Here is a 15,159-nt window from a genome sequence, read left to right on the forward strand (position 1 = left end):
CAACACTGGTCAGGCCTAGAAGATCACAACACCTCTGGGACAGAATTCGTCATCAACCTACGACCAATCAAAATTAAGCTCAATAACCGACCCAACAACTGTAAACCACCCGCCTGCTTTATATACCTGTACATCAGGTATCTCAATTCATTCACTTCTGTACCTCATAGATGACCACCAGAGGGCATGTCAAAAGATATAAAAGGAAATAAACGCAAGACAACAGAAATTCTTTATGTGTCCTTAGGAAACTTGATATACCAGCTGCATGCTGATAAAAAGAAGATTGTAGGACAAATAGAGAAGACTCTATACAAATTAATACCGTGAAAACAGCTATAATTTTCTATACTACTGCCCTCAGAGAAGGTCTCCTCCTTAATTATTAGTATTATTATCTAATTAAACCAAACCACCATTCCATTAACAGACATTTCATGTCAAAAACAAAATTCCAGTTCAGAATTAAAAAAGAAAAAATGAGATATACTCTAAAACAAACTACAGTAATTAGCAAAAGAGAATAATGTAACTCTACAACACACACAAGCACTAGCTAAAAATTCATGTAATGAGACACCACCAGATATTTTTATTTTGATTCCATCTGCATCATTTTTCTCACCTTTGTTATGGTGATAAAGTCAGTAGCTAGGAAGACACCCCTCACACCATCAATCCTGAATAGTAATTTAGCTAATGGAGATTTCTGGGCAGCTGATATATTACTGAAATCTACTGTTCCACTCTCCAGTACCTAGGAAGGGAAAGAAACTAAATCACTTCAAAAAATATTATTTAAGAGATCAAGTTACCTTCCATACTCTAAAATGCTTCAAATACTAATAGCATTTCTACATTTTAAATTGTAAATTTTTTTAAAACACTTTAAAAGATACCTAATATACAGTACAAGCTGCAACAGTATTTAAAATATGCACAAATCATTGTAGATGGTAAAAACAGACCATTCCAAATGGATATAAATCCTGAATTACAACACAAAAGATAAACTTTCTATTAACCAGCAATAGTAATCAATAGACAAAAAAATGCTTTGTGAATTTTTGGCAAAAGATTAAGGATGTTACTGTATCTTATTGCATCATGAATGTCACTGCTACTCCACAGGATTCCAAAGACTAGCATAACCAGTAAAATAGCAGATTCAACTAAATTTCTGGACATAGATATCCTTTTAATGTGTCCATGAAATGTCCAAATCCCAGATCTGGACATTTGGACTGGATGAATTTATGGGATGAGGTCATAGCTCTTAAATACAACATTCTTATGTAAACAATAAATTAAGAAAGTTAACAAGAAACTGTAAACTTCAAAAATCTTCAGGTCCAGCATTGTCTATATCCACTTAAAATATAAATGACAAAAAACAGTAAAATCTAATTTAACAACACAATGATTCATCACCCAAAAATGAATTTTTACCAGAATACTGAGAGCAACAGGCCTACTGACATGAAAGAGGACGTAGGGTTCAGCTGAATGGCTACCATAAACAAGACCTAATTGTACAACAGCAAAACCATGAGATACATGGTAAACTCAGTGAGGTACAGTTTTGTGAAAGCTGAATGGTAATTCCCTCTTGAGGAGACTGAAAACCTAACAGCTGAGCAAAGAATATAGTAATCTCTTCTTACCTCAAAATCCCTTGCATTAAAAAAACTCATTCCTCATTCTGCATCGAGGTACTGGTTTCTGAGATACCACAACTCCTCTTGCCAGACGATTTTTTCTTAAAAACACCAACAGTATTACCATGAAGTGTCTGAGCATCTGGTCTATGGACTTTCTTCTTGCTGATTATTTCCTACAGTACTATCGTAGTAGACAAAAGAATGAAGTATTTCACCTATAAAAACCTACATGGATGAAAATGAAAAATTAAGCTATGATCTCAGACTTATCAGTTACCTGGATTCTTGCTTTGAAGACTGTCAATGAGGTATTAAAAAATTATCAGTAATCTATCAACTTATTGCCATTGCTTGGGCAAGTGAGAGCTACAAGATAAGCCACTGAAAAGGCAAGATCCTTAAATGACTTCGCTAAAGTCCCAGTGAATTGGTAGCTTGAGTCTTCATCTTCATAGTCCTCCATTAGAATGGACTACATGCAGAATCCTCATTCCAGTTCAAGAAAGCATGCAAGAACCTGTCCACCTGAAAAACCATCTGCAATTCCTCTGCAAAAGTGTCAACAGAATATAAACAGGGCTGGCTGTAATGGTAGCCCATGAAACCCCAAATCAAATCTTATATGTGACCTCTATATAGGAAGCCCTGTCCAACAATATGTTACAATGTGTGTGTGTGTGTCATACATGGAACCATGGCATTGAAAGTCAACAAAAATTTCCTACAACTTTAAAAACACCACATGTTGGTGCCATATATCATGAGCATAAAAAAAAAATTAAAAGTGACCAAATAAGGATAATCATGGTACAAGAATATAATAAACCCAAATATTTATGCACACATACCAAACAACATCAGCAAGACAAAAATATTTTCACAAGCAGGTTTTAATAACTCATTTAATTAATTACAGTATTTAGAACTAACTCATTTAATTAATTTCAGTAATTAGAACTAAACAATGTTTGAACTGAATTAATGAAAAATTATTTTATAAATGCAACTAAAGCATGTCTTAGAATCAGAAAGAAAAATTAAACATACGTTGTATTAACCCAGAAAAATCATTCAAAATATGTAAAAACACATCCTCAAAAATACATGCACGTAAAATGAATATATTCATTAAAATCAAAATCTCACATTGGCCATCACCAAGTTTAAACAAATTTTTTGGCCATCGCCAAGTTTCAAATAAAAGTCCATTGCCCATATAAAGACCAAATACATGTATCAAATATCCAAAAACTTTAAATCATTGTTCATTTTGCAAATGAATATCAAGTCACTAAAATTCTTTATATAATATACTTTTGCAAACACACACCAGATGCAGTACATCTGTAACTGAGCACCTTTAACAGTCTATAGAAACATTAATGTGATGCATGAATTTGCATAATAGCAATGTCCTAAAAAAGACAACTGAACATGAATGGACCCAATGTCAGCACATTTTTTTGCCACCCAACAATTTCTAAGTTCTGCCACCAATTAACATTGTGCGGTGGTAGATGAAAATGAGACTCGATCTTCTCCATTTTTCATAATTTATTTATTATAAAAGTGCAAAGTGGGGGTGCTTGTTAAGGCAGTATCTCCCCATGAATCTCTCTCACCAATCCCTCACTCACAGTGGTAACCAATTATGGTTTTTCACAATTGCCACAAAAATCAATTTAACAATATAGTCTATATACTAAAGGTAATACAGAAGTCACTGGAACATGATTAAAAAATAGATTCTACAGTGTGTATATGAATCTCTCGGTATTTCTCAAAATGAGAATTTTCATGATAAAATTAATTATTTGGATACTTACCTACTGTTAAAGTTAGCTTATATACAGTATCTCCGTGCCATTAGGTGCTATTGGCATTAAAAAAAAAACAAAAAAGGAGCATGGCTGACCTGGTCAGACTGTCTATAATCACCTGTTTTCCCCACCAGGTCAGGCTAGAATGTTTGTGTTCTTGTGAGAATTCTTACTGACCACCCACTAAGATGTAGGGAAGTGGGGAAGTTTCCAATTTAACAGTAGGTGAGTATCCAAGCAATTAATTTTATCATGAATATTCTCATTATTTGGAATAAATCTTACCTACTATTAAAGTTAGCGGACTACCACATTGAAAAAGGATGGTAGATTAAAACATCCAGAAAACACCCAGTCAGTCAGGGCACGTCACAGGGTGCACTGTAGGCATCGCAAAAGTCAGCCAAGCAAACTAAAGCTTTATTTAAAAGGGAAAAAGGTTCTAAACATTCTTATCTGTTGTGTGATCCTTCCTGGTAGGTACTGCCGCCAGAGGGTGGATCCACAGCAGGGTGTAATGCCCTCGTAGTGAGACTTGTAAAGTCCCCGCTCAACGCATTCTCTGCAGAGAACATCCCGTTTTCTGCGGTGCCTTTTCATTGACCTAAGGTCGATCGGAATATATATTTATCATCATAATTGTAAACTGTGTATATGCTGTCTTTCTAAACAATCATGTTTTATGTACATATAACAAGTTATTTATGTTATATGTCACACATTGTTGATCACTACATTCTCTGTATGAACCTGTCCTGTTTTTTAAGGAATTAGTTCAACCTCAGGTCACCTGTAAATCTTTGTACCCGCAGTCTCTGCGAACTATGCAGACGTCCGCATCCCGCTTTATAAGCAGCTAGTTATCATCAATAAACCAGCAGTACTTGTCTTCCTGCTCATTATTTTGCACCTCTCTCACAGTGGTGACCCCCAGAGTGGTTCCCGGAAGCCATTAACGGACCCAAACAGCGACTAAGTCTTGGCCCAATGAACCTAATCCATGCCCCTAATGGACTAACTACGGCACTCTAACAAAGCGTTCGGGCGTTATCCAACCCTTGTCGGCAGGTCGCCAGCTTCATTAGCGGACCCACACGGCACACTCCCCCACCATGTATTGGCGTGAGTGTTCCCACACACTCCAAGTGAGAGCACGAAAAGAGCATGGACGGAGACATTCCCAACCACGTACAAATTACCGCGAACCTCTCAGAGGCAGACACCTCCCTCTCGCAACCCCCTCCCGCACACACCTCCACACTGGTACCGCCGCCCCACACGATGGCCCCCTGGTGGACCAACCAAAGAGGGCCCTTAACATAAGGCTGCCGCCATTCACCAGGGAAAATGCAGCGTCTTGGTTCTACAGGGTTGAGGGGGTAATTCAGAATAGCAGGCCTGACTAATGAGTTGTTGAAGGCGGACACCGCCATTAACGCCCTCCCAGAGGGGATATATAAGAAGATCGCCCCCCTTGGTTGATGACAACGTCGGTCCCCATCACCTTCCAAAAACTGAAATCCACTCTCGTAGAGACCTGCTCCCTGCCAGTCTCTGAGAGAGCTGCCCGCTCGACCTCGCCCTCAACCCCCGGCAGGAAGGAAACCTCTTGGAAGTGTGGCACACCCTCCAAGACCTCCTCCTCCTCCCCCACGAGACTGACAGTAGCGGCAGGCCCAAGGAAATCAGTCTGTTGAGGGAGATCTTCCTGCGGCAGCTACTGCCGGAGGTCTGTGGGCAGTTCACGGAAGCGTACACCCTGCCAGTTGAGGACCTAATCAGGTTGGAGTAGCAGCTGACGGACTCCACGAAGGCGGCCAAGCACACTCCGCCAACTGCCTCCTGCCGGAGGACCCCATCACGGAGCCCGTCAACTCCGTTGAGCAGAAAAGGTCATCCCACCAGCAGAAGAGGGAGGGGCTGGGGCTATGCTACTTCCACCGGAGGTTCGGGAGAGCCACCCGGAGGTGCGAAGCCCCCTGCCCTTTCTTCCCTTCAAAAAAGAAAATGGAGGCAGCGGCGGCGGCCAACCCCACAAGCCGCCGTGGCAGCAACAACAAAAATACCCAGGGGCCCCTTACCATTAGGGTTCTACGTCCACGACGTGATCTCTGGCAAGATAATAGTAGTTGACACTAGAGCCACACGTTCGGTGTTTCCACCTTCAGGAGAGGACCGCAGAAGACCGCCGGACCCGACTACCTGCCTGATGGCCGCAAATGGGTCCCCCAGCCTCTCCTATGGCACCAAGCTCCTGTCGATCTCCATCCTTGGCTGGAGGTAGAGCTGGGAGTTCACCATCACAGACATCAGGACTCCACTCCTGGGGGCGGATTTCCTCACCCACTTCAGTCTAGCAGTCGATGTCAGCTGCAAACGCCTGCTGGATACCCAGTCCTGCCAGTCCCTGCCCTTGTCGCCAAGCCCCAGGGAGCATGCCGTCTGTTCCATCGCACCCCACCAGTATGGTTCCCTCCTGAAGGAGTTCCTGGAGGTCTTCAAACCTGAGCTCTGCCAGATGTCCGGGACTCCTGCCAAACACGGGATATACCACCATATCAAGACAAAGGGCCCCCGACGCACGCGAAGTTCCGACAGCTTCCCCTGCAGCGCCTTCAGGAGGCCAAAAATGCCTTCGCAGAGATGGAAACGATGGGCATATGCAAAAAGGCTCCCAGCCTATGGGCTTCCCCTCTTAACATGGTGCAGAAACCAGATGGCACCTGGAGGCCCTGCGGCGACTACAGGCGGCTGAACCTGGCAACAGAACCGGACCACTACCCCCTGCCGAACATGCAGGACCTGACGGCCGTCTTTTTGCACAGGGCCAGGATATTCTCCAAAATGGACCTATTAAAATCTTATTTTCAGGTACCAGTAGCGCCGGAGGACATCCCCAAAACCGCCATCGTCACGCCTTCGGGTCCTATGTCTCCGCCTTCTCCACCTTCAGCCTGAGGAACATGGGTGCGACCTTCCAGAGATTGATGGACAGCATCCTGGGGGATCTGGACTACTGCGTCTGCTACATCGACGATATCCTAATCTTTTCCAGATCCCAGGAGGAACACCTGCAACACATCCGTTAGGTCCTGCAGCACCTGCAGGAAAGTGGCCTCATTGTCAGGTGACAAATGCACCTTCGGCGTTGAGAAGGTGGAGTTCCTGGGCCACAAGATATCCCCAGAAGGCGTCCGCCCAATGTTGTCGAAGGTCGAAGCCATCGAGAAGTTCCCCTTCCCCTACCTCCATCAGGGCATTACAAGAATTCCTTGGGATGGTCAACTACTACACAAGATTCATCCCGGGGATTGCTCACACCATGGCCCCTGACGGAGGTCCTCAAGGGACATCCAAAGACCTTAGTGTGGGGCCCCAACCAGTAGAAGGCTTTCCTCCTGACAAAAGCCTCCCTTGCCAAAGCGACATCTTTGGCCCACCAGGACCCCAGTACTCCCCTCCAGCTGACGACGGATGCCAGCAACGTCGCCTGCGGAGCAGTCCTGGAACAGGTCATCAGAGGGACCCCTCAGCCCACTGCCTTCTTCAGTAGGAGGCTAAACCCCACCGAGTCCCGCTACAGCACCTTCGACCAAGAACTCCTCGCAGCAGACCAGGCGGTACGGCACTTCAAGTTCCTCATGGAGGGGATGCCCTTCACAATTTGGACCAACCACCAACCACTGGTCCATGCCTGCACGAAGCTGGGCGACACATGGTCCTCTAGGCAGCAGCGGCACCTCGCAGCCATCGCGGAGTTCACCTGCACCATCAAATACCTCCCCGGCAGGAAGAACCCGGAAGCCGATGCCCTCTCGAGCATCTAGATCAATTCTGTACAGCTTGGGATCAATTACAAGGACCTCGCCCGCAAACAAGCTGCTGACCCTGAGACCCCAGCCTACTGTACAGCCATCATGTCGCTGAAGTGGAAGGACATGCCCTTCGGATCTGAAGGATCAACATTACTGAGCAATGTCAGCACCGGATGCCCCCGCCCCCTGGTACCCGCCTGCAGACATCGGCTGGTTTTCAACATCATCTACCTGGCGGTAGTTACTGCCTAACCACCTTGCTCAAGAGTTTAACGGCTGTTTCCAGCCTACGCCTGAAAGTAATTCCTAAAGTAAAGGACCTCGGGTTTGTATAGTTAGGAAAAATGCAATTTACTTTAAAAATTATCTTAGTAACGTTATACTCTTGCGTAAATGCGTAGAGCCATAAACAACCCACCAAGAAACTGTTGTTTTGCTTATAACTGAATTGGATAACAACAGCCATTTACCTGGTATTTCAACCATCGTATGGTAATAAACAATTACCGTAGCTTATAGCACAAATAACGTTAAGTAGAATAGGACTGATGTATTTTTGCATTATACCCTTATTCGGTATGAATAAAAGATCGTCAAGGAAATATACTGCTAAATTTAAGCTGCAAGTTGTAGCTGAAGCTGAGAAAACAATGTTCAAGCTGCTAATGACTATACTGTACTGTAAATTATCGTGCACCAGCAACATGGATGAAACTCGATCGTAATTAAAATTGGAGAGAAAGTATTTTAATCAAAACTACATGAAAGAACACATTACTGGTATTTTTACACCGATGAATGATAAATATGTAAATCTCGTATTATGATGAAATCAAGTGAAAATAGCTAACGGAATCTTGAATTTTTTTTACACAGAACAAATGCCCCCAAACGGCCATCGTCACCTATTAAAAAAAATAGATAAATTAATTTCACAACGAGACGTATTTTAGTTATATTTCGACTTAAAAACACTTCGTATAACGAAAAATAACCTTGCCCCATATAAATAAAGTATCTAGATATTCATTTACCCTAACTAGAAGCAAGAAAAGTGCTCTGAACTGAATTAATTACAGCAAAATAAACACCTCATAAATGATTTCCAAACCAAAACATTGATCACGACGCTATGACTGCAATTTATAATACAAAAGCAATATAAGAATATATACAATATTACTGGATACAGTGAATTAAGGCATAACATTTTAAAAGATGCATATTCGCTATGTTGACGTTTGTATGATACGATATGTGAATATAGAGTAGAGTATAATGTAGGCTACGCTACCATATATGCATACAATGTACCATAGTGTAGGCTACACTAATTCTTGTTATTCAATTTCTCTTTGCACTGAATTATCATAAGTCACTTTGCATGAACCTCTAGAATTAGCTAATATTAATAATTACTATACCGTGTATGTATAGAGTATACAGTACTTTATAGTGCAGGCTAGGCTACCATATATGTATACATGGTACCGAATACCCTAGTGTATGCTAGGCTGTGTTCGAGATACGGTTTGGTATTTCTTATGTTTTTTCCAACAAACAATGGATTTTTTTTTTTAACCTAACCCCATCGTAAGTAGGATAATATCTGTATATGCATTTTTAGCTTGTTGCGCCCGTGACTATGGGGGGTTTACTGTACATACTCTCTAATCTGGTTCAGGAGAAAATTGTCCCCGCCGCAACAGTGGAGCTAAGGGCTTTAAAATTCTCATATACAATTTCAACAGCTCACAAATAATGAGCAGCAAAAACCGAGTTACACCTCCACTGAGCCGCATGGACAACCTTATCTAGAGAAAATTTTTTAAGGAAAATAAAGAAGTGCTTACAGCACAGACATTATGAGGCTTTATTTTCAACAACACTAAAAAGTCAGGATTCAACTGTGTGTGTGCTGACTGAATTAAGCTACATAAAAAAAAAATTAGCATTCTTGGACATAGGAGTACTGTTGCTCCAACACGATATACAAACCATCGGTCCTTTACATTAGGAATTACTTACTTAAGGTGAAGCTGGACACGGCCGTTAAACTCTTGAACAAAGTGGTTTGGCAGTAACTACTGTCAGGTAGGCAGGAATACCTGCCAGCCCGGATGTAAACATTCCAGTTTGCTTTCGGCCGTCATACGATGCAGAAATGTTTTCGGATCCCTTTGCCTGACTGTCGTTAAGCTCTTTATTAGCCCGGTGGGATCTTTCTGTATTTGTGTGTATATATTGTGTGAGTGTTTGATATTTATTAATACAAACCCATGATTTGTGATAGCCTTGTATAAGCCATCATTCCCCTGCGTCTTGTCTTGGGTTTGACGGCCATGGGCGTATTTAGAGGGGTGTAACCGAGTGGTAATGCTTCTCTTCCAGTAGCCCCTTATTTGCATACTGAAGGCATTCCCCTGTACATTCGGAGATATTAGACTGGGATGTAATATCTTTGCTCCCCTACACTGATCGGGACGTACGAGTTTGCTTCCCTTCTTGGGATCCTGCCCTCCGTGTACAAGGGCATGACTACTTCCTTTCTACTTGTGCTGAGTGTTGTTTTCGTTGCCTATGCTATAGAGAGTTGCGGGCGTCATTGGTAAGTTCCGTTTCCATGTCGCCCTTGGTGGCCTCCCCTCCTTCCTTCTCTCTCCCTGTAGGCTCTTCCTTGTCTCTCCTTCGGTAGAGATCTCTGTCCTTCACCCTCTTCGCTCGCTCGTTGGACAAAGACTGCGAGGGGGGGACAGGTGGTCAGGCCACCTCTTCTAAGGGGCCTCCTCTCGCTGAGAAGGCCAGTTCCCATCAGAGCGAGAGCACAGCCTCTCAAGGCCGCACCCTCGTTGCCAGTCTTAGAAGTCTGCATCTAAGACTGATTCTATGCCTGGCTCTTTTCGATTTCTTAGGAAACCGAAACCAGCCACTCCTGATTTTTGGGAGTCTCGTAGGTCGCTCGAATTCTATGAATAATGAGCACTCTCCTAACGAGAGGCACAGGACGAGAGAAAGTGCCAAGACACCCAAGTGTCTCGGTGCCATTGGCACCCAGGTGTCTCGGTGCGGAGGCGCCAGGTGTCTCGATACTGCCTGCCAGCTGCTTTAGTTCCTTGGCCAGTTTTCATCCTTGTGTCTTGAAGCTTAGGGTTCGAGATTGCAGGATAGCAAACACACAATTCCCCTTTGAACCTTCTTCTCGAGGGGCTTCAGCCTCGAAGGAGTTTAGAGTTCGGGAAACCAGCACTAGTTCATGGTAGACGAGTTCTGCCCTGTCCAGTTCTGATTGTGTTCGCGCCATCGGCTTGGCTCGCTCGGTTTGCTTGCCCCGCCAATTCCCTGGTCACATTTGCAAGACTGGCTCGGCTCGGTTCGTCCCGCCTGCCTCCCAGTCCAACACATTCCACCCTCTGAATCGTGTTCGCATGATCGGCTCGGTTCGGTGCAGTTCGGTTTGGCCACACTTGGTTTTTCTGAATCGGGTTCTTGGGTCTGTTCGAGTGAACTTTCTGCTCTTTCCAGTAAAGCGCTTTGCCACGGCACAAGCGCTCTTCTTCCCCTGTGTGGCAGCAATCTCTTTTGGTTGGTTATCGCTCACAGTCCACCTCTCCTGCTGGTCTTACTGGCAGGGCAGGTAGGGGTACTCTTTCTCCTCACTTGTTCTCTTTTCTTCTTGGTTGTTCCGAGGCGCAAGACGGGCAGAGAGAGCTCCAACGAACTTCTCTTCGGAGTTCGGCTGCCTGGCGTACTTTGGGTGTCGGTCCCCCGATGGTCTCGTAGTACAACCGGGTAGCCGAGGAGGGTTTCTTGGGATCTGTCAAGGTCTCCCTCCAAGAAGAGAGGTACAGAAGTTTCACGCTTCGGAAGTAGTGAGGGTCTTCCTCTTCAAGTTGCGATCGCCCTCGTTTTTTGGAGAACTTCGCGCCGATTCGTCAGCGCGAGGATCCCCGGGACAGGACCGTGGCTCCCCCAACGAATAATCTTCATCACTCGCAACCCTTGCAGTTTCCGAGGGGCCGAGAGTTTCAGGGGCTGCCGTGGTCCTTGGTTGCAAGAGCTTTCTCGACCAGATGAATACTTTCCTTCGGACAAGGAGTTCATTCAGGTCAGGACACCAAGCCTCTCCCCTGCCTCGACAGAGTACGAATTCATCTTGACTCAGAGGGTCTTGCCAACTTCGTTCTTTAAGCAATTCTGGTGCTAATAAGAAGGACTTTATCCCAATTTAGATCCCCAGCTTCATAAGTCCTGAGTTGGCTCAACCCTTACGAACAAACCTTTACTTGGTTCTGCCTCTCTTTCAGAGATTTGCCACATACCACAGTAATCAAGGTTTGTACCAGGGCACTGCCTTGTCCTTTGGACAATGGTCAAAACCTTTGGATCTTAGTCATCTCAGCTTGACCTTGAGTTCAAGCCAGCCCCCCTAAAATCCTAAGAAGTCCCAGGCTTCGGAAAAAGATCGCGGAACACATAACCCTCTTCTTCCCTTCTAGGAAAGTGTGCATAACTGGGTCTCTTTCCACCCTCTTTTCCATAAGGGAGGAGGGAAGAAGGGAAGAGAGAAAGAAGTATCGACCAGGAAGAAGTTCTCCTACTGCAGATGCCTGGATGAAATGATACTTATCGAGTCTCTGGAGTTAGCAGCGACATTGCCGAGACCTGGGAATGGATTCCTTAGGGCGAAGCATCTATTTCCCTTGGGTCTCACTAATTCTTTTCATCAAACTTCCATCTTGCTTCCTCTCCCATGCTCCCGATTCGGGAAATGCCAGCCCAGCAGCTACAGCTAATCGTCTCGCCATCCTGTCATCTTGCAGAAGCTTCCCCCTGGTGGAGAATGGAGGTCTGCTTGCATTCCTCCATCCTTCTTTCCTCTTCGAAGTATTGGGAAAGAGTTAGGCTAATGCTTGACTGAAGGAACCTTCGAATATGCTTGCATATTCCCATCACATCGTGTGTCTACTTCTGGATTCACCGATCAAGGAATAGGCGCACACCTGCAAGACTGTGTCCTGAAGGTGTGTGACCGAGACGATTAGTACCTTCTCATCAACATCCTAGACTCAAGGCAGCCTCTTGGCCTTCCGAGAATTTAGTTTGAGTTTTGCGACACTCAGTGGTTTCATTGAACAACAAAACCACAGTAGTGGCAATCGTTGACAAACAAGAGGAAATTTTTTTTCCTCCTGTTTCATATCTGTTGACATTTGCAGGTACTTGAGTGTTTTATAGTGCACTCGACAGCTCAATTAGCCAGATGCATTCCCGGTGGGGATGTATTGGTAGGCGAGCTTGGCCTCGGGTTTGAGTGATCAGGACAGATGTGCTCTTCACTCTTTTCCTCGTGAAGATTCACGAAGAGACTGCTCAACTGAGAGATCCCTACCGTCTTTCTGTTGTCTCCCTGTAAAACAAGTTGCTAGTTTTTCTCACTCCTTCGTACCAGACCCAGAGGCTGCTACAGTGAGGCATGCTGTCTTTTTGGGAAAAATTGATATCTGTGTTTTTCCCTCCATATTTGTCTGTTTCACTAGGGGTTCACAAGCATTGCTCACCCCGAGTTACAGACAAATGCTGGAAGACTTCGCCTTTTCACCCGACCTGATAGCTCTGCTTCTGAGGCATTGAGAAGAGTTCTGCTTGACCCAACCTCCTGTAGCAGCTACACAAGAAGCAGTTCTTCAGGCAGTACATCCCTGTGTGTTCAAGACTGGGAGACCTTCCAGCTTTCCTTGCAAGCATAGGCTTTCTCGCCAAGTGGCAACGGATATAGCTGGATATCTCTTGAAGTCCTCTGCAACATTGTCCCAGAGACTGGTTCCATCTTCACTGGTGGGTGTCGTTGACAGAACTTCTTCTCAGGTCAGAGTCGCTCTTCAAGTCTGTTATTATTATTATTAAAATAGTTTAACCAGACCACCGAGCTGACCATCAGCTCTCATAGGGCTGGCCCGAAGGATTAGGATGAAATGACAAGTCTAGGCTAGAAGCCTAGCACTGGACTTCCTCGCCTTCTCCACTGAGGGTTGCTTCTCTTTTCTCCCTTTCATTTGTGAAGAACGTAGGCCCCTTGCAACCTATTCTTCTATCTGAAGTAGCCTCCTCCTCAGTCAAGATTTAGCTACGGATGAGAAGCTTCTTCAGTCCTGCTGTCCCAGGGAACTGTTCCCTGTGTGGCATGTGACTTTCGTTTAGGGTTCCTGTCCCGTGCTCTGCACGCGCCCTTACAAGAGTCGTCGGATAGAGATGTGCCCTCTTAGGACCATCTCTCATCTCGCTCTGGCCTTGACGTAGAAGATGGAGAACAGGTGAAGGGGATCAATGCCTCGACTCCTTCTCGGATGTTGTAAGTGGACCCGAATCCATCGGCATCTGTTGTTGGGTTCGAGTCCTTGTTCCCTTCCTTCTTGGACTTTGTATTGATGATCCAGATCAGTGCTTATTTTGTCCTATTAGGGAGCTGTGGTACTTTCTGAAAAGGCTCAACATTCCTAACCTGGATGTCATCGACGTTTTCGCTAGTACTATCTCTCCCAAAGAAGAAGTGTCTAAGGACACATCTTTCTCCTGGCTTCATGAAGTGATTGAAGGAGGTACTCAGCAGCTGGCGACGGCGATACCGGTATGTTCCACCCGAGAGCTCATGAAGTCAATGTCTTGGTCCATCCCTTGCATTCCGGAAGTTTATGTCATTCTGGAAGCAAGAAGTCGTCTCATAGACCACACTCTTGTCTTCCTGTGGTCTTGCCCACAGGCCTTTGGAACCTCTTTTCCTTGGCCCTGTGGTGGCTGCTCAACAAGTTGTGTTTTCTTACCCAGCTCCTTCAAGAGGACTAGTAGCATATTGCTAAGGTGTTGGTTCTGGAAGTGAGAAGGATACCAAGGGTGACTGGCCTCTCTTCCTCCTCCTTCCCCATCCTCCTACTTCGGGAAGAGAATAGGATTCGAACCAATACTTGCTGGATCTGGCGTCTGATGCAGGAAGACTACACATCGAGCACCCGGTCTGTTTTTCTTCTGGAATCATAGAAGCAATTCCACTGCTTCCTCTAGCAAGGGGAGGAAGGAGATACTGGCAATAAGGGAAACCTTATCTGCTTTTCCTTACTGCCTCCGACTCTAGATTCCTCCCAGCCTATTTCATACAAGCTACGTTTTCTCACTCATGCGAAAAGGTCCAGTATCTGACATTTGATTTTGCAGTTCCTACACTCTAATCAATATGTCAAAGGCACGGTGCTCCAGCTCAGTGGTCTGGTTAAACTAAGGTACACAACTTTTTTCCTCACTCTTTCGACCAGGAGGAGTAGCCCAGGTGTGCAGAACTCCAGTCAGTTCAAGAGACTCACTCAGATTCGTCCCTCCAACCAGTGAGTCTTCCTAATGTCTCCACGGAGCGCACCGGCACCATAATGCCACCCAACCAAAGCAACCTCTTATAAGCCACTGCACCTGTATTGAACAAACAGAGTGCCATACAACCTAGTGTTTCTGCCCATAAGGACCGCGGCTCCTTCAGGAACACCTCATTAACAGTGCATCTGCCCATAAGGACCATAGAGCCTTCAGGAGCACTCCATTTACTAGCGTATCCACCCATAAGGACTCAAACTTCCTTCAGGAATGCTTTCCCCTAGTGTGACCTTCGCACAGCACACTCATCCACAGTGCCACCTCATTCAAAGGTGCCACTCACTGAAGTGCCAATAATCTAAGGACACTTCCTCATCGTCACCAAACCTTTTCCTCCGGGAACACCCAGTTAACTCACTCAGCACCCTTTCCCCATCAGCAACATGTCAACCGAGGAGCACCAATATTTCAGGAATACAGACAGTTCCCGGTTTACGACGATCTCGG

The 15,159-nt window shown here is 45.0% G+C and overlaps 1 protein-coding gene across 1 annotated transcript in view; it reads right to left on the reverse strand.

The window, feature by feature from the left end:
- LOC136840967 (NFU1 iron-sulfur cluster scaffold homolog, mitochondrial-like) overlaps window positions 1–15,159 on the reverse strand; it is a 102,713-nt gene that overhangs the window by 66,646 nt on the left and 20,908 nt on the right. Inside the window, exon 3 of the mRNA XM_067107953.1 lies at window positions 626–757. Within this exon, the coding sequence (XP_066964054.1) occupies window positions 626–757 (132 nt within the window). The remainder of the gene's footprint in view (window positions 1–625; window positions 758–15,159) is intronic.

This window comes from Macrobrachium rosenbergii, chromosome 8, assembly GCF_040412425.1.
Source record: "Macrobrachium rosenbergii isolate ZJJX-2024 chromosome 8, ASM4041242v1, whole genome shotgun sequence".
NCBI classification, from domain to species: domain Eukaryota; kingdom Metazoa; phylum Arthropoda; class Malacostraca; order Decapoda; family Palaemonidae; genus Macrobrachium; species Macrobrachium rosenbergii.